This window comes from Onychostruthus taczanowskii, unplaced genomic scaffold (assembly GCF_017590055.1).
Source record: "Onychostruthus taczanowskii isolate IOZ18803 unplaced genomic scaffold, ASM1759005v1 scaffold1, whole genome shotgun sequence".
NCBI classification, from domain to species: Eukaryota; Metazoa; Chordata; class Aves; order Passeriformes; family Passeridae; genus Onychostruthus; species Onychostruthus taczanowskii.
The window spans coordinates 13,684,160-13,705,101 of NW_024496525.1; the positions used below are offsets into that span (position 1 = coordinate 13,684,160).

General features: G+C 35.4%; 1 protein-coding gene across 2 annotated transcripts in view; it reads right to left on the reverse strand.

Moving 5' to 3' along the window:
* PRKD1 (protein kinase D1) overlaps nt 1-20,942 on the reverse strand; it is a 115,942-nt gene that overhangs the window by 45,377 nt on the left and 49,623 nt on the right. For both annotated transcript variants that reach the window (XM_041397893.1, XM_041397901.1), the window contains exon 2: nt 13,910-14,048. In XM_041397893.1, coding sequence (XP_041253827.1) covers nt 13,910-14,048 — 139 coding nt within the window. The remainder of the gene's footprint in view (nt 1-13,909; nt 14,049-20,942) is intronic.

Below are 20,942 nucleotides of genomic sequence, written 5' to 3' on the forward strand. Positions count from 1 at the left end.
ATATTATTCTTCAATTTTTTTCCATACTATGGAGGCCAAATTCACTGTTCAGACAATGCCCACCCTGTAATGACAATGCTCTCCTTGGTCTACTAGAAAACACAGCTCATCACAGAATGTGGCTGTGTCTGGAAGACACCACAGTGGGTCTCCTGGTCCAACTTCCCTGCTCAGTCAGGGTCATCCTAGAGCACATGGCACAGGATTGCTCCAGATGGCTCTTGAATATCTCTGGTGGGAGACTCCACAGTCTCTCTGTGCAATCTGTTCCGATGCTTGGTCACTTGCACAGTAAAGTTCTTCCTTATATTCAGGTGGAACTTCCCATGCATCAGTTTTTGTGCATCACCTCTTGTCCTATTGCTGGCTCCAGCTTCTTGACACACTCCCTTCAGAATACATTTTAGATGTTGAACAGATTTCTTGTGATTTTACTTTAGGATTTAGAGTGAATCAACTATTTGTGGACACTGGCAGATGTTTTTCTGCACTTCCAACTAAATCAAAGAATATGTTATTGAAATAAAAATATACATTTGTATACTTCACTTGTACAAAGAGAACACAATACAGGCATATTAACTTCCCTCTTTAATTTTGTATTGAAGATAGGAATTCAGACAACACCTTCCCAGGAGATCACTGATCTGTGAAGTTCAAGAAGGATTTCTTTTCCGGGGCCTCTATTATCACCAGCACGCAGCCACAGGAGGAAAAGTTGTCATAGGCAGCAGACACCTCTCTGGTCCTACCACATATGGATACCATAAGCTGTGATAGGTCAGCAGCTGGATAAAATCAAATTATAGATGCAAATCATACTGACCCTTGATAATTCACTTGCTCTGCTCTAGCCTGATCTATGAAATCATGATATATATGTGAAGACATGGTCTTCAGCATTTTGGAAACTCCAGTCACATAACACACTACAATATGCTACGACATCTGCTCAGGAATTCAACTATAAACATATCACTAAGCCTTCCCATCTCTCCACTTGTCTCCTTCAGACCTTCAATCTAGAGTTTCAAGCCTCATCTATTCTTTCCAGACTTTTGTTCATGGATTTTGCATAGCATATTTACCTACAGCTTTATGAAGAATATTGTGATTTACATCTCTGATTCTTTGCAAATGAAATGATCATGGAAAAGATAGGTATGCATGTATGTAGGAGCCTTTTCAAGGATACGGACCAAAACTGGAACACTATGCCCTACCAGCTTCCAACAGAACTGCAATGTGCTTTTCTTTGCCGCTGTCTCTACCTTAAATTTGCATGTGGAAATATAAAATCAAGAAGCTGATGGAAACAAGATACCCAGTGAGTATGCACTTCTCTCCTACCAGAAGACAAGGAAGACTATTATTAACACCCTCAAGACACAATAGCCATGATAACATGTATGTGAATTTTAGAGATGTGAACTTTTTGTTTATAAAAATAGAATTTCCTGAGGTTGTTTCTAGAAGTATACAAGTAACAACCAAACCACTATTAAAACAAGGGATATGTACAATAAAAACAGTCTACATCTCAATCTAGCAAAGAATTTATGTATCTAAGTTCATGACAATTGCACTGAATAACCTAACATTATACCTGTATTCAAGTTCTGTTTTGAATCAATGATGCTTACTAAATTGGAAGACTGGAGAGGAGTTGAACATTGATTTACTGGGTAGTTTTACAAATAGTATGAACAGTGCACCAAAACCACAAATAGCCTAATAAAAATCAGTAACTCAGTTAACTGCAATTAGTTTAATAATTTAGATAATGGGTTAAAAAATATTTTCTTGAAATAGCTTTAAAAAACTGGGGATTATGGAAAGTATATATAATTTGCCCTGTAGAAGCAAACCTGAAATCAAAATCTCACATGAGTAGTTTTGCCTTAGGAAGTGATTGATAAATTAGGGCCTCTTTTCAAACTTCTTCCTACCATCTAGTCAGTCAACTTTTTTCTAAATTACATGTCTAGGAAACCTTTCATATAGCCATTAACATTCAAAGCTTTAACCTTCAGAATATTCCTATTACTCACTGAAAAAAAAAAACCAAAAACCAAAGCCCTGCTGATGAAGAGAAAGATATATATATTTTTTCCAACCTAAATTGAGGCCTTTCTTGGTAACAAAAACCTTCTGTAATCAGGCTACCCCTTTGCTTTGACAGAGCACTGATGGGGTGAAGACAATTTTGTGGCTGTATGTAAAATTGTGCTGTAAAAAAAAGGGAGGCCTCCAAATATGGCTATAAGCACATCCTAAAAAACTTAATTACTCTGCAGAAAAGTTTGTAATTTTATGTTCTTAATATGATACCATTACACTGTTAACTCTCAGATTACCTTATCATCATAGACTTAAGCTTTCCTAGTATCACCAAAACACAGGCATTGAGACTGCAACAGTTTTGACAAGACTGTTTCATCAGGTCTATTAATGACTTGGCTGTTAATGGCTAGTACTCCTTGTTCTGGGCTCAGCAGCAGACCGGTCATTCAGCACAGCTGGAAAGTAAAACACTGCCAGTCAGAGAGGCAAGGTCTTGCATTCAGAAAGAGGCAAATTATTTACTTCACCATTTTGTGTTCCAAGTCCAAACGCACTCTGAACTATAAGCAGAAGTGAGATCCTGCTATTATCAGTAACAGAGCTTCACATAATGGCCACTGTCATCTTGCATCCATGCCTCTCACAGCAGAAGAAACCATCAGTCACAAGACTAGCAGTATCTTGCAGCTACAAAAAGCAGGCATTCTCCTGCTACCTTCTCCCATTTGGAATGCATTTAAGAGTAATGTATTCTGTTGAGTTCCCTCAGGCATTTGTAACTTGACTCCTTACTTACAAGAAGTGCTGGCATCCATCACTTAAAAATTTAATATAACTCACAACTATACACTACTAAACTTCAGGCACTGGTTAAACAATAACAATTAATGGCTAAATATACAGCTCAGCTGGACTAAGAGAAAGGAAACTATTTTATTCTTTTCAATGTTCCAATCCTGGCAATCAAATACAGTTTGAGTTTCCAGAGTCTCATTTAAGTTTGCAGAGTTCTGGCAGTTCATGCAGGTCAAAGACTCCATATCTGATCTCCATCCTAAAATCTGAATTAAAAACTAAACTAACCACTTCCTAAAATCTATACATGCGCAAATTTGTAATAATTCTGTTTCTTTATTTGTTCAGCTTTGAAGTAGGGAAACTTCAATATGGAAAATTTGAATCCTTTCTGGATATGAATGTGAGTATTTTACCACTCTAGATTTTACACACAGGGAAAATCCTTCTAATACAATAAATTTAATTCTGTTTTCTTTACCCATTATTTCTTTATCCCAATGCTTTATGTAAAACCAGTTCTAATTAGGAATGCTAAAGTGACATTCAGGTAGGAGGTGTGGACAGAAGGAGAGATACATTTTCAGAACTGAATTTGGAACTCTTGAGCAGAAGCCTGCTACTTTCTAAATGCAACTGGTACAAGCTAACTGCAATTTTTAATAACACCCAGACTAATCAAAAGCTGCACGTCCTCAATCCTCCAGTGACAGAGATACAGAAACTGAATCACCTGCTACAAGGCTGATGACATGCTGTGCTGCTGAACCTGGACTATTTAATTTGGAAACATGAACTTTGTCAAACCCTGTTTGACAAATTAGGTGTCCAGAAAGCCATGGGAAAGGAAAAGAAAGGTCCCAAAAAGAAACAGTAATGACAGAAAGAAGAGGACCATGCTGGAAATAGGAGAAGATCCCAGAGATCGGAACGAGATGGAGGCCAGAGAACCTCCACCATAATTTTTATCAATGATGCCCAAGGCTGGTAGCTGCAAGTGGTGGCACAGCATGAACAAACAAGACTTTGTGCCCAGCCCTCCTTGGCCAGCAGCTACCTCCTTACTGAGAGGGGCAGTGGGAAGCTGGAAAACATAAGGCTGAGAAGGCAGCAAATGAGCCAGCATCCAAGTAAGGCTCTCATCTCCTTCCTTCTTCAGACCCACTATCCAGATTCACTACGGGCTGTTGTTTGCACTGTCTCATCAGTAACCTGAGATTTAAGTAATAAACTGAAGGGGACAATAAGCCATTTTCAAGCATTTGTCCAGTGCTAGCTCAGAATTTTAAGGAGTGATAATAAAAGATTAACATTTATGAGTCAATGTGTTTGATTCATCTGTACACTCTGAATTTTTTGAAGTTCAATTTTTAGGTACTTCTATTTATTTGTGAATGATTTCACAGTTTCAAATCTACAAATTATATAGCCCACTACATTTAAGTTCATTTGAAATCCCATCACACTATTCTTTCATTATGGATTTACCCATTTCTAACTCAAGTGGAAAAAACAGCAATACCGTACTTCACAGCTTCAGGCCCTGCTAATCACAAAACACTGCAAAGGTATCAATTTAGCATAGGAAATAAAAATTAAATACTCTGTAGGTTTACTGGAGCTATTGATGCAGTGTTCAAAATTGATTCTGACTACTGGCATTAAGGAGCAACCCCAAATGGAAAAAAAAAAAAAAAAAAATGGCTCTTGCTCCTTTTCCATGCTCTGACTGATCTAAATTATTATCTTCAAGTAAATGCTGTGAGTCCTTTACATTTTTATTTCCTCTGATTTTTTTTTTAATGATCTTCACAGTTATTTTCCAAGGATTCTGAGAAAAGCTCAAAAACAAGAGGTGCTCAAAAAGAATTAATAGCACTTGTAAAACTTACTTAATTCCCACAAGTTTCTTTCATAAAAGGTTAAGATTTTTTTTTTTTTTGTTATATAGTGAATAAATGCTACTGGCTAAAAGCATAATGGAATTAAAAGTACAATCTTATGTTCAGTTCAGTAAGGAATGAAGGAACCACCTCTGCATACATTAAATTATTTTTAACTATACTGTTACCTATCTGCCAAGGTTTAGATATCTTTTAGAATTACCCCAAGAATTTATAAATATATACCATTACAGAACAAATACAAGTGGGTTGTTTTAGGTTTTTTTTTGCATAGTTTTATTGGATGTCCACAAGCCCGGATGGGATGCACCCAGCAGTACTGAGAGAACTGGCTGATGTCCTTGTGAGACCACTCTCAACAATCTCTGAGTGATCATGGTGACTGGGAGAAATGCCCAAATTCTGGAGGAATGCAAATGTCATTTCCACCTTCAAAAGGGTGAGAAAGAGGACCCAAGGGAACTAAATGCCAGGCAGCCTCACCTGAAGCCTCTGAAAGGTGATGAAACAACAAATCCTAGTACGACCACTTCTGGAACATGTTTTAGTGCCTGTCTGATTAATAATGCTTTCTTAAGGTCTCAGATCTTTGATGAGACCATCAGAGATATGGAACAGAAGCATGACTGTATATAACCATTCAGTTTTCTCAGCCCCACTTGAATCTTTCTAGGATAACACTAGGAAAGGGAAAAGGGAAATTAAAAATGCCAAAGAAATGCACAAGATGACATAACCTGGAAGAAATAAATTATTGTTCTGAATTGTGGTTAATTTTTTTAAATTGTTTACAAAAATTCAAAAATGACTCATCATAGAAACATCTCCAGTGCCTAGCCAGGCAGATCAGAACGTCAAAATTATATAAGCAAAATGTTTAGTTACTCACTAAAGACAACGGAAGTGTTCTACTCACAGCATGTTTACCCAATATTTCACCCATGCACATAAATAACTAGAAATTAACACTAGGAAATGGTGATACTAATATTCCCCATATGACATTCTGTGTTCAGTTGCTTTGAACAGCTGTGACAGATGAGGAAAACCTCTAGAGGCATGGAAGAGACTTACATATAAAGAGAGATTAAAGGACTGGAAGACTGGAATTGTTTTGTTTGGAGAGGAAATGAGTAAGAGTTTACTGGACTCAAGAAGGAGAGGAAACATAAAAAAAAAAAAAAAAAAAAACCCAAAACAAAACAAAAACCCCCAACAAACCAGGAAACAAACATAACTGCTGCAGAATAACCTTCTGCACTACCAAACTACAGTGATAGGAGTCTTCATGTCCTACGAAGCAGGAAAGCTCTCCAACCTTCTTTTTGGCAACAAGTCACATCTTAACTATGTTAACAGAAACATTCTTGGGGCCTCTTTAAAAGCCAGAGGGAGCCAGATTTCAGCTGGAATGACAATATCTCCAGGCTTGAGTCACAGCTACCATCGAGATATAAAAACCAGCAGACTGCAATCTGTGGCAGTTCCTGAGTTCCTTCTCCTTAGCTGCCATTTCAAATTGTTATATTCCCCAAGGGAAGGAGGATTGCTTGTTTGTACTCAGACCACTTTTAGCTACAAACCTCAAGCACTTCCTAGAAGAAGATGTGTATCTTACCACAAAGGGCTGCAAACATAATTTTTTGGAAATTATATTGAGACTGTGTATTTATACTTGCTTTTTTAAAATCAAAGCCAGCAGTCAGCCAATGGAAATAAATCAATGAGTTCAACAGTGATATTGAAAGACGTATTTTTTACATAAGCCATATTTAATTTGAAGCCTACTGAATCACCAAGTTATTGAGAAAACAACTTCAGAAAAACTAAAAAAAGCAGAGAGATCCTCCAAACACTAGATTTTTTGCCTGATATACATCTGAGCAATGTAGAATACACCGTTGACCATGTATATAAGTTGTCTGATGTTATTCCAAGTGGCCAAGTTATTCCAAGTGGGTTACCTTTTATTTTTCAATGAGCTGAATCATTTATGGCTCCTCACTATTCAGGACCACTACTGTCATTTAACAAACACACTGATACAAATGTTTCATCAAGCATGTAATGGTCAAAGAAACTATTGAACAAATCAATCAAACAAAACCTTGTTTGACAAATCAGAGTTTTCTGCTTAGCTGAAGCAAGGCTTGCTCCCCATTAAATTAGTAACTAGAGAGAATTACTTACTTGGAAGGTAATTATTTGATGAAAGGGGATGGTGGCTGGTGAGGAAAAGAGAATTCTTTGAATGATGGCAATGGGGGTTTAATAATTAAAATCTGTGTTAGTAGCAAAAACAATTGGCAGAATATGAAGAACTATGAAAAAGAGAAAAAAATTAATTGAAGGTTCCTTATCCAAATATTTTTAAAAATTTCAAAAAGAGATTATTTTTTTTTTCCATATATACAACTTCAACTGAACCTATAGCAGTTGTCTCTAAAGGGAGGTGCACACACCTCTGGGTATGCAAAAGACAACCCATTAGGGTACAGAAAGAAAAAATATTATAACTTCAGCTACATATATAAATTTTAAATAAATAAACATACACATATAGAAGGTATATATGCTTGAAGATTTTTAGTGATGAGGTGCACAAAAAGAAATTTGGACTTTGCCACTGTATGTTTGAGAAAAGTTCAAGTGCTATTAAAGACATATCTGTGAAATAATATATAGCTATAAGCAAGTTTCACATACCATAGATCCAACGAAAGACTAAACAGTAAATAAATTTGTAAAACAGTAAACAGAGTACTTTGACAGAAATATGTTTTTATTATCATGCACTTTTTTCCATCAATGTCTTTTTAATTACAAGCCTTCCATATTGATTCTGAACGCTAATCAGATTATAGCATTGCAAGTCTAAATGAGCACACAAATATCCATTAAAACATTGGACAACTTTGGCAGACTCAAAGTTTCATTCATCACCTCAAGTCTTTTGAGAAAGGATCAGCTGACATGGGGGCTGCTGAAGTATTAATCTTGAATAACATATTGAGTTACTGTTACTAAGTGGATTGAGTTAAACTCAGTCAAAATTATAGAATCTAAAATCTTTTTAAAATGGTTAAATGTGATATGTATCATATTAAGAAAACTGAAAAACAATTAATAAGAAAGGTAAAAAAATTTGACTCACTGAACTAAGAATACTTTAAGGAGAATAAAGGGTTTTTTTAAACTCCAGAGGCTTTGAAATAAAGATAATATACAAATAAAATCAAGATTTAATTTGTCTGCTGTGGAAGTTGACAGGCATTTTTTTACGCATTAACTGCAGTTAATGTAACTAATCAGCTTCAATTCCACCTTTCTTGAAAAGCCAGCTGTACAACTTATTGAGGTGAGGCCTGTTAAAGCGGTGTGACATGAATTATGTCTTTTTTCAGTGAAATCATGTGATAGGTATACAAAAGCTTAAGAATTACTGGATCAGACAAAAATCCACTAAGCCTGAAATCCTGTCTTTGAAAGAAGACTTCTCAAAGCAACATCAGCATTCTCTGAAGCAGAGAAGGTGACAAAGGTAGATGACACAAGGACAGTGACATTACAAGCCATTTTCTGTTCCATTGCTACACCTGACACGTTACTAGTAATGTTTTCCAGATCATTCATGAATGTATTTAACAGCACTGACTTAAGCACCTTGCTGGTAACCGCTTCCACTGTGAAAATAGCATGCACTTCTACCCTTTGCTTCCTAAGTCATAAACAGTTATTTATCCATTTGAGCAATTACCCTGTTCTCTCGTGAAAGCATCATTTTTTTATGAGCATTTGGACTGAAAGTGTTTGCATTAAATCTGGAAAACCAAGTGAAATATCTCAAATGAACCAACAATTTCATTAAAGACTACACAGACAAAAATGTATTTTCTCTCAAAAAATCAGACTATTAGAGATGTATACAGTTGGATGTTCGATCTATTAGGTAGCAGTGGAACAGTAACCTCTCATATACAGGCACTGTCCAGAAACTATTAATTAACACAGTCATATATGGAAAAAAGACAATGAGACAAACATAAACAAAAAAAGGAAAGAATCTTTCCATTCTGACTACTTCAAACACAGTCATCTATCTGAAATTCATGACCCAAGAACAATGTTAGAGTAATGAACAATGAGGCATACAAAATCAATCAACTTAATCACGAATGAGCCTTATCTCTACAGAAATAAGAAAAATGACATATAGAGAAAACTGAAAGGACACAAAGGAAGAATAATTGCTAAAGATTCCATCTTAGACAGAATAAAGATATTTGTATTTCTCAGGACACCAAAAAACAGCATGTTAACATAGCCATGAGGGCATCAAGAGAAGGATGCTCTTCAATCACAACAAAGCGAAATCACAAACTGTGACCAACTATAGAAGTGCTATAACATTACGTTCAGAGATACAATATCATAGTCTTTCATCTCAAGTTGAACTAACACTACAATCCTGTTATGTGTTGATAAATGGCATTTACCTGTAATTCTAAGCTATCCACAGCTTTTATTCAGTCCAGTATATTTTATCAGAGGCAGTATATACTGCACTGAATCAAAATAAAAGGTCTACATCTAACAACCAGGTGATCTACCATCTATATTACAACAGAAACAGCTTCTTAACAAAAGCACTGGATCAATTCCTGCCCTCATCAGCTCAGCAAGGGAACGTAAAATAGCTGCTATTTGACTTTTTTGCTTCAGGAATCCTGCCAAGTTGAGCACAACTGCTCACAGCAAGCAGATGAAGTACATTCCACTAATTCACACAAGATGCTAACGTTTCACTGTCTGCTTCCCAGCAGCAGACAAAAACCTCTTACATCTCAATGGAACTTTGTCCAGTAAAAACAAGATAGAATTTCTATAAACAAACCCATATTAAAACTGTAAATAGACAATTTTTTTCCCTCCATATCATGAATAGACTTGGCAAATTTACACAGCAGTTTTTAATATACTTCATGAAAAAAGTATAGAAGAGGACAAACTATGCTGACAAAAACAAATCTAAAGACTTTTAAAGTAATTGTTTCCTTGAAGTCCTCAAAATCAGAACTCAAAAAGAGAATACAGATGTACAGAAGCACAGTAATTCTCATCTGTCAGCTTGTTCTATAGAGTCTGTGCCTCCTCTTAAAAAAAACAACAAATACAGTTATTCTGAAAAAAGTCACAGATACACAGATGAAGGGTGGCAATTGCATCTGCAGACAGCTTTAAATAATATCCTCAGCACATCATTCATTTCAGAAAGGGGCTAACTGATCTACTTTCCAGATCTAACTTTCTACTTTACTTAAAGTAAAAACTTGTTAACTATTTAAATTCTCTGCAAAGAAAGGATATGAAGGACAGTACTTATCGTTAATATCGATTCATTGGCATCAACAAATTCCAGTTGAAATAAATTACTTTTATAAGGTAGTCAAAACAACACTGAAGATCTCCAAAAACCTAGGAGTGTTTATCACAGCAAAAATAATCCATTCTGTTCAAATGTATTGTGAATTTTACATGGTGCTATTTTGGTAATTAATGTTTGCATCCTTTATTTTATGAGTGGAACATGGAAGTTAACTTTTCAGAGGTCCAGTTGAAGATTTCAGCAAATACTACTTGATCACATCAAGACTGAAGGACATTTTTCAGCTTGAACTCACTTTACATTAATATGCTTCCTTTTCTTGAGCAAACAAGAAAACTACATTTTAGAGAGAGAGAGAGAGAGATCTAAAAAGATGTAAAAGAGGTAACTTCTGGTTTCTATTCCTTTCAGTGTTTACGAATGACTGACTACTCATTTCCAGCCATCTTTGACTGTAAGTGAGACTGCCACTTCTGAACTTTGTTTCCTGATTCTAGGCTGCCTACTAATTTTTGATGGTATTCTAATAAAAGGAACCCTTCCTACAAATACACTTTGATAAAATCCTTTCTCCAAAGATTCAGATCCTTTTCAGTCTGAAATGCATAGAACTAAGTATATATTGGATTCAATGAACACATTAGAGGAGATTTCCACGGAAGTAGTAAAGAATTTTCTTCCTTTGGGCATCTGAAGACAAGATGAACTTTCCAATATTTTGAAGAAAAAATAATATAGAAAATACACAGCTAAGAAAACAGAAACATGGTGATTTATATGTCACAGCCAGAAGGGTATTAGTGATACCGTTCAATGAATGCCCAGGAGTGCAGCCTAATAAACAAAATGTATTCAACATACAAATTTTTGGTTCTAATACATTTCTCAAGTGCTCCCATATTCTTATACAAACACTATCAGAATCCTATAAATAAAGTGTTCAGATACTTTTAAAATACATAAAATAAAAGGAAAAAATAATAGAAGTAAAACTATTTATTTATTAGGGCTACTACATTCATAATAAAAGTTCCCTTTTCCTCTTTTAGTGTGCAGCTAACCAAATCTCATACACTCAACACACACTTTTGCTTCCACTCTTATAATAATGTTTGACCTTTCAGTTCCAAAATGCCAGAATCTATATTGGCACTGAACCACAATTCATCTGGCTGACTGCAACAGCCTGGGCTTATCTCCTCTGGAGGAGTCAGCAGACAGACACACAACATTTGCTCAGCACATTACATGATTCTTGCAGTCCATTAAAATACTATGTTGTATTGCACCAATGCAAAATGCAAGGAATAATTTTCATTAGGAATACAAAAGCATGGCAGGTGCTGCAATACGAGCTGAGTAAATTTCTTGTGTTTCACCAGAAATCTTCTGTTGTAACATAAAGTGTTTAAGTTACATTGCATGACATCTACAGGTACAATTTTCTTCACTAAAACAAACTAAGGTGCTTCAGCTACAGTGAGCAACATCTCTCCCCTGTAAGTTTCTGTAGATAATTTTCAGCTCTTTCAAGAACTTGTAAGATAAGCTCTAAACCAGAAAACAATCATATTTACTAATCCTTAAGCTGCCAAGAACATATGTGCAGTAGGGAAAAAAATCATGGGTGGTCCAGCTTTTTTTATAAAGTTTTAAGTAAACTACAATGAAAAAAAAAAAAAAAAGAAAACGCATACTACTGATTGTATAACCCTGAATACAAGGACTGTCAGTTCAGCTTTCTCTACTCAGAACAGTATTGATCTGAGCAATAAAAAATGAATGCAGTCGATCACTACAGCTTTTGACATCAGATACCAGTGCCTCAGGGGATGCTGACCCAAAGCACAAAGAGTTTTCAGCAGCAAAGCCACAGCAGTAACCATGTGTTCTACTGCCTCTTTTGGACACGACATTCAAAAACAATTACCATACTATACCTTGAATTTACAGAACTTTAGAATGTATATTCTGTTTAGTTCTCTGATGAAGTCTAGAAAGAAAACACTTCGATCAGTTCAACATATTGTATTTCATTTGTCCTTCCACCACTCAAGCACTCAATATCATACACTGTAGCGCTGAAGGCCAATCTCTTCTGTTTCCAGGAGGTTTTTTTAATCCCTTCAAAAAAATTTTCAGTGCATATTATTAAACATCCTGAAAAGGACTTCTTATGGCCCTGTATTTAGATAGACTTTGTTCTTTAATTAAAAAGCAGATAACCCATCTACAGCTACTTTGACATGCACTATTGTCAAAATCCATAATAATTTTAAACTTTGTCTGAATATTTTTCAATAAAAAACTGCCTGTGTTAGTTTGAATAATTCCTTAAACATTACAGATTGTTTGTACATTTCTTTCTCATTTTCAGTGTTGCAGAACTGGGAATACTTCCCCTCCTTTACATGACACAGGAATTGTACGCAGAAATGAATTGCTGCATTTAGTTTAAGCTCATTTGAGGGAGGACACCAATGCTTTTAAGTGTTTATTGAGGAAATGCGTTTAATTTGAGACATCTAACTGAAGGTTTTAATTTGTAATAGTGCCATCAGTCAGGCCATGACATATTAGAAGTTTCATTTGCTTTCCTTTGCTCCTAAAGGTTTAAACAGCTACTTGCCTAATTTTGGCACACTAGAAGGTATGTGATCTACACTTCATATAAATAATATATCAAATACAGCACTGAAGTTCTTGTTAACTTTTTTCACTGCATCGCAATTACTGATGTGATTATGTTCTGTGGGAAACATTAAGTTCAAATTACTGGTATTTTTTTTAAAGTGAAAAGCTTACTTGCTGATATGGAAAAGATGAATGATGACTTACAGGAATGACATGCATTATTCCTTATTTCACTTTTTCCTATTCTAAACAAAGAATATGAAAGAGGGTCCTATACAAGAAAAACTATGTTTAAAACCTCAGCTGGCTTAGATTATGTGACCTAACTTCCACTCTTTTCAGCATCCATTAGGACTTGGCCTTTCTCCTCACTAATCCTACACCTTTCTACAGTTGCAATTTTCACTTTCATATGGCATACATGTCTCTGTACTTAAGCACCTTTCCAGATGCTCTAACTGCATGTTCCAACTGCAAAAATTCAGCCCTTCAACCATCTTCCAAGTTTTACTTGCCAAATAGCACCTTTACATCTTTAAAGTTCCAGCATTGACTCTACTGCACACCCACGCAAACTCTGCACCATTCTGACTCCCAAAGCTCCTATCTTCTTACATCTAAGCTTTTGACAAGTCCTACTGACACCTAATGACATCCTCAGACTTCTTCTATGTTTGAGTCACATAATTGTGCTCTCCCCTTCCTCTCATAATTTAAACAAATAAATCATGTAAAGAGTCAGAGCAGTCTTGGCAAGCATAATTATGCAGGGCTTTGAAAAAGCAATTAGTCTATTTCCAGTGGACATTCTCATAGCACTCTACATAAAGCAAAAAGCTTATTAATGCTAATATTAACTAGTTAACTAGCTTATTAACAACCTTTAACTAGTTAATCTGTTGCTTAACTAGCAATATGGATGAAAGGAGCTGTTACAAAATATACAGGTCAACAGAAAAAAAAAGTAAAAGGCATAATATGCTTATATACGTCTGAGAATGGAATCAAGAAAAAGGAAATTTATGGACTCTTACCTATGCTGGGTCAAAATCTAACTGGGAGAAAACTACTCTGGATATTTTAATTTGCAAAAGGATGACAGTAATTTTCATTGTTTTTTAGTTACCTGATAAGACAACTTCAACTAGGTCTCCTTCTTGGATATCTGCAGCTGATTTCACCAACTGGAGAATGTTTTCAGAGGTAGGGTCATGGCGGAAGAGCAAGATTTTGTCGTACATTCCATAAAAACCACATTCGGGAAACTGCAAACACAAACCCATGAGAATATGCTGTAAAACACATAACTGTAAAATACAAAACTGCAAAATACCATGAATGTATAATGAAACTTTGAGGGCAGACTGGACCCCTTCTCAGATTACTATCAAATAGGATATATATTTTTTCATCTATCACTATATTCTGAAATGTTTTTTCCACCAAGCAAGTATGCTCATTTGCCCTTCTCTTCCTGTGAACAATGCAGTATCCACTAGGAAATGAGAGACAAGCAAATGTATCCTGCAGCCACTGCTGGTAACTTTTTCCTCACACAAGTTCCTGAGTAAGATGATTTAATTAGACGTGGAGCAGCTGTTTGGACTAGATGTTCTTTGGAGTGCCCTTCTAATCTATAGTATATTATTCTGTGATTCTGTGATCTATCCCCAGATGTCTGCCCAAAAGATCTTTTAAGCCAAAAGAAATATATTTTAGCTCTGCTTAAGATGCAATGCTTAAATGACAACTCAATATGAAATATATATTTTTTGAGACTGAAGTTACCAGGCACATAAAACAATGGTTCAAAACAGTATTTCGAAATTTGATCATAATCATTTGTTTCAATGCAGAGAAATTGGAGCTTCAAAATCAGATTAAATCCTGTTTAAACTAAAAAAGGTTTTTTAAAAACTCTGAGGTTATATTTTGGGGATCATTATGTAGGTAACTTTTTTCCTTTATTTTTTTTTTTCTGAAGCAAAAAATTTCCACTTTTTTCATGCTCCCAGCCCAAAGAACTAAGACTTTGTTCTGAAAACACAACTCAGGAACCATTTCTATGTTGCAAAAGAATCCACTCGATTTTACACCAATGCACTACTCCATGTTTTGGCAACATGCACTGAAAAAAAAACAATGACAAGTACAGCCAGAGAAATAAACTGGCATGTTTTGAGGTTACACACAAACACAGTGGCATGCCTAAGAATTTTCTTTTACAGAGGCAGTGAAATATTTTTCAAAATGGGAACTGCTGATCCTTTTCAAAAACTGCAAAATTTTTCTCATTTCACTGGATTTCACAAATACCAGAGGCATTTACCTCTCAATTTATTATGATTTAAATTGCTTGCTCTCTCTTTATATTCCCATTCCACTTGCTCTTTTCAAATCGCTCTACTTTTTCTACCTAAAAAAGTATTTGCAACACTATACATACTACATTTGTATGTAGAAATATATGTACCATGAGGTACAAGTTATTATATTCTGTAGAAGAAAGTAAATTCAATCATAGCATTTTTTTATAAATTACATACAAGAAATATCTTCTGTTTGAATTAGTTTTCCCCAGATACACTACTCTCATGTCAAAACAGTAGTTTTGATGGTGCGATTCTTCAAACATCATATAAGGACCAACTGTTACAACAGTGACAAAAATTCCCTCACTAAGCTTATTCCTGCCAACAATAATGCTGATATGCACAGACCAAAGTAAACAAAAAGAAGCCACGATGCTTGGTATTACACCACCACAAACAGCATTCAGTTTTGCTGCACACAAGACAAAGCAGGGAATTTATGGTATTGGAGCTGAATTCCCCAATACCAACAGAAAGCCTTCTTTCAGTATAATAGCTGCTTAAAGCAGAATTACCAGAGTTAAATGGTCATTATGATCGCCATAACAAGGAAATACAGTACATCTGTAAGAATCGGGAGTGGAAGGCTTGCTTACACGGGGTTCAGAAACAGGATGTATTTCTGGCTGCTTAGCAAGTCATCAGTAGCAATTAAGAAATCAAAGCTATCCATAAACACCTTGTTTGCCTACTCCAAGTGTGAAGTAAAATGAATCACTTTAATGGCCTTTCAGTGTGCTTCAGTCAAAGGTGCTTTAGTTTGCAAGTGAAACTGGATAAATGACCTTTACAACATAACAGCTTGCCTAACAACCACAGTTTAGCTGTGTATTTCAAACGTGTCCTGCCTCCCCCTTTTTATTAATAGAAATATTCGTTTTTTAACATAACTTAGCAGCAATTCTAGGTTCCAGATTTAAAATTTAGCAAAATTTCTAAATCAACTTAAGTCTATCCCCAGTCTTGATGTCATTTATCAGATACCCTCCTGTCTTGGTTTAAGAAAACGTAAAGGGAAAATTTTAAAATAGTTTTCTCCCTTTGTTTTAACCATTCCCTTTCCACCAATAAGCAGAAACAAAATATGTGTAGATATAAGTGAAAAAATAAATTTACTAACAAGTGAAACTGCAACGGGCAAATAATAGACCTCTATTGCAAACACTGAGCATTAAAAATAATGCTGTCTAAACACTCACATAGAACATATATTATATGATACTGTAGTAGCTTTTATGGTAAAAAAGAGGAAGCGCTACTAGCATTTGAAGTCACCTGTAATAAGCACACTGAAATCGTGTGCTTCTTTCATTTTCTAAAAATATTACATCACAATTATCCACCCATAAGACTTTAAAGAAATATAAAATAAAATTGCGTTTTCAAATGAAAAAGGCTGCTGATCAGGATCTCAAGTTATTATAAGTCAATTTGTTCTTGCCCAGATTGTGGGCACTTTGGCAGCAGATCATCCATAAAACACAGGGCAAAAGGAGCCTCAGCACTAATTTTTCCTCAGCAGATACGAAACAGAAGGAAGCAATGAAATGTTTTTACCCTTAGCAACTGTAAATATCACAAAAATCCACCAAAATATTTTACCAATAACCATGTAGAATCCAAGTGATTATGCAAATTCTTTAATTTTCAATTAAAAAGCCTTCAAGTGTTACTACCAAAAAAAAAAAAAAAAAAAAGTAGGCTCAATTTTCAATAACTAGAACATCTAATTATAAGTATTCAATAATTCATTTAATCCACTACCCATCACATCAGTTAATTTCAATGGCATTTGTCCCTCCACATGCAAATATGAGCTGAACTATGTACATCCATAACTGTGCTGTTATTAACAGTCTTTCTCAAAACAATGATCAAAGAGAAGCTGACAGAAGAAAATGTTAGTTATATTTAAAACTATTTATTGTGACAATCAAATGGTTTTATTATTAGAGACTGAAACTTTAGAAGAACTGATGTACCTAATGCTAATATATTTCCAAATTGAATTGTGACGCTTTCAAAAATTAATTAACAATAACAAATCATACACAGTTATCTGAATGGAAACTCTGCCTCCTTCTTTTCTGGTAAACCACAATTTAGAATGGAAATTAACTTCAAAGAAAGATAAGACTCTCTAAGGTGAGACAACACTTCACCAGTCTGGTTTAATAAATATGTATTAGAAAGATTAGCATAGTAGCTATGTCAAATGAAAACCACATGAAAAATAAATTTCTTCCAATTAAGAACTTAACCTGGAAGAACTGGAAAACACATTCCAAACAATGATGTTTCACTGCAATTAGTAATGCAGTCCAATAGTCAAAAAAGTCTGTTGCTGTGATAATTTTGCAAAAATACTTCTTTTGACATAATAAAACTGAAACATACAGGCACACACATTTTCACTGCTAAGAGTGAAAAAAAAAGTCATCTTCCTGTTTTTGTCTTTTTATATGTTACTACAATTTTGCACATCTTCTGTAAGGGTTAGTTTCTGTTGCTTGATTCTAGGAAGTCATGACAGTTGTTTTTTTTAATTTTTTCAGTCTTCATTGAACTCTTCCTTAAAATCAAATTTAATTGTCTCTTTTAGTGATGACTGCTTTTTTCTTCTAGATTAGTTAGGTTTTTAGAAGCCCTCAGTGATTACCACATCAGCACCTGCAACAAAAACTTTGATAAAACCTGGAAGTCTTTTACAGCACCAAGATACTGATCGAGCACACAGAAGGGCTATGGGCTAAACAATGTCTTCACAGCATGTGGAGAAGCTGAGTCACACTGAATGTTTGTTGACTTAACTGGCTAAAACACAAGTAACCTTGATCTAACTTAAACAAGACTGTTGGCCTAACCCTAACGTACATAAATAAATAAGTAAATAAATAGTCTTACATCAATACCCCTCTTTTAGTATAAAGATATACACATACAAAACTTCAGTAATCCTATCAACCAAACTGAAACATTTTTTCTTTTATATTCTTAAAATAACAGTGCATTGTATTTTTAGAAGTCAGAATTTCCTTTCTCTACAGAGATCAGAACACAGCAAAATCATGACACTGAAAAGCCAATGTTTCATCAAGAGGACTGCCTAAATTTTCACTTGGTTGTGGCAGTCATTATTAGCTCACTAACAAAACTCAAGAGATTTTTAAAAGGCTCTATTTACCAATGCTATCATGAAAATATTAGTCTTATGCATAAAGAAAATACCACAAGACTTCATGCTATTGTTGTAGGAAACATCAGTTAGTGTTCAAAGACTTCCTCCACATTTACACCACAAAGTATCACAAATTCCAGAGTTTAAACAGATGTTTACAAGAAGGCTATACAGAATATATGTAGCAACATCTGAGTACAAACAGGAGGTGGAGCTTGGTCCAGCAACAGTGGCATCTCCACCTCAATCCAGGATGTCACATTCCATGCTTAAAACATCTCAGAAATGGTGACTCACCCTAGACCTTTCCAGTAAATGCATTTGCACTTGCCAGGCAGACAAACAGCAAGGACAGGCAACAAACTATTTCCTCATCCTTTTTTCCTTATTTTTTATTTTCTTCAGTCATACAGGAAGGAAAATGAAAATATAAGAAGTAGTACCAATCAACTTGATGCTGCCTATGTTGCAGTACTACCCAAGACAGGCTCAGGTCAAACCTATTTTTCACAGGTTCAGAAAAACAGACAAATGATAGATGAACAAATATCTTGATTTGGAAAGGCAAAGGGGCAACTGAAGAAATCTTGAAAGGTGAGGAAGAGATGACCAGAGCAAGGAAAATGCACTTAGAAGAGAGACAGGAAAGACCTTGATTGTCTCATGATCCTTGAGGATAGCCAAGAGCCAGCTTTACAAGGGTTAAAGTGGTGAATGGGAACAGCAATATAGGTCTTTGGTGCCTTTTTGCCTTTGCATTCCTAAAAATGTATTAGCAATTTCCTTCCAATCTAACCGCTAAGTAAAATAGACATGTTACTAAGAATATACCGACTATACCAGCCAGGAACTATTCTCTGGATCCACAGCTAAGTGGCATGGAAGTGGCTCACTGCCACACAGATGACCTCTTTCCCCAGAAGGAGGGAGATGCCATTGCCACTCCTTATTTTAAACAGTCTCTTACACATGCTAGGACCCAAACTGTCTGAGCATCATCTGAAAGAATGCGATTTGGCACAGTCCAATCTGTATCAGGAAGCATGCAATTAAACAACTGAAAAGTTTATGTGATTTTGGGCCAATGTTTGAGCCTGTATCCTCATTTCAGTTTATTTATAAATATATTTTTAGATATAACCTTAGAGAGCTATCACCATGTGGTACATTCCAAACATCAGTTAAGCTTCTTAATGCTTTACTGTGGGCAGCACCATTCCTTATTTACAGTATTCATTACTCCTTTTACATTTTTACTACGATGCTTGATGTACAAACATGTTTATAAAAAACTTTATACCTGTGGAATACCAGTTAGTAAGCAGCTTCCAAATGGGCAATCTGAAAACACCAAACTTATTGACTGCTTTATGATGTAAACAGTATTTTAGATAACAAATACGTACATACAAATATTTTTCTATCTATGCAGCAGTGATCTGCTGCAGAAATCAGAATTTTTCATCTGTCTTAGACCAGGAACAGAATATGTTGCTCACACACTGACTTGGACTGGCTGTGGAACAACGAAGATCCAGAGTTAAAACACAGCTGAGCTCCTTCACAGAACTACCCATGAGAAAGCAAAAAATATGGCCATGATGAAGCATAGAAATATGGCTTTTTTGGAGAGAGCCTGAACTCTGAACATTCTATTCATCAGCCTTTTTTAGTACAGGTTGTTTCCTGTGCCCATTCAGGGGAGGAGTTGTTTTCTCCCCTGTTGTATTTCTTCAAACAAACAGGTTCTCCTGCTACCTATGCTTCCTGTCACTGTATGTCAGTTTGCCTTCTGTCTTGCTCACTACTTGCCAAAATTACTGAGTATACACCACATTACTCATGCTACTTCCGTGCAGACTTTGAGAACTCCCAGTTCAGGGCAACCAGACCTGAGTCTTCTCTCACTGCTCCTGAACTGTGTCTGGCAAGTGGCTGCTGGCTGGGGTCAATCCACCATGGCAACTGAACATGAAAAATATAAAATAATAACACTTTTCTCTCAAACAAAGAGAACTTTAGCATAATTAGTGTTACTTTATTTGTTCTCTCACAAGATACATCTCAATTTCCATTGAAAATATTGGATATATTTTTCATTGAAACTTCTACGGAAGTACTTTATTCTGAATTACCACATGCAATGGGTTACCAAAAATTACGTTGATTATGTGTTGGAAGTTGATTTTCATTAATACCATACAAAGGCTACCTTAATTTAAAACAGCCATTGTCTCTCAGATATGTGTCTTCTCTAAGACTAATCTTTTTTACTATTATTTCCTCAGCATTTTGTGAATATTCTATTACAACTTCCAATGCAATGGAGACAATGCAGAGTCAAGAAGCTGTAAAGAAAGAATAAGTTCAATAACTCAGAAATTGAGAAAACACTCAATTTTCTCACATAAAAATTCTAGAAGTCAATGTGCCATGCAAATCAAAGCACACTTGTATAGCTGACTGCTCTGTCATGTAGATTAAGAGGGTAATTCAAGAGAAACAGTTAAAAAAGTAATAGTAATTAAATCACAAAGAGACTCAGAATATAAACTGGTCTTTGCATCCTGTTGGTGGCACAAATATTATCACATCTACCACACCTGCAT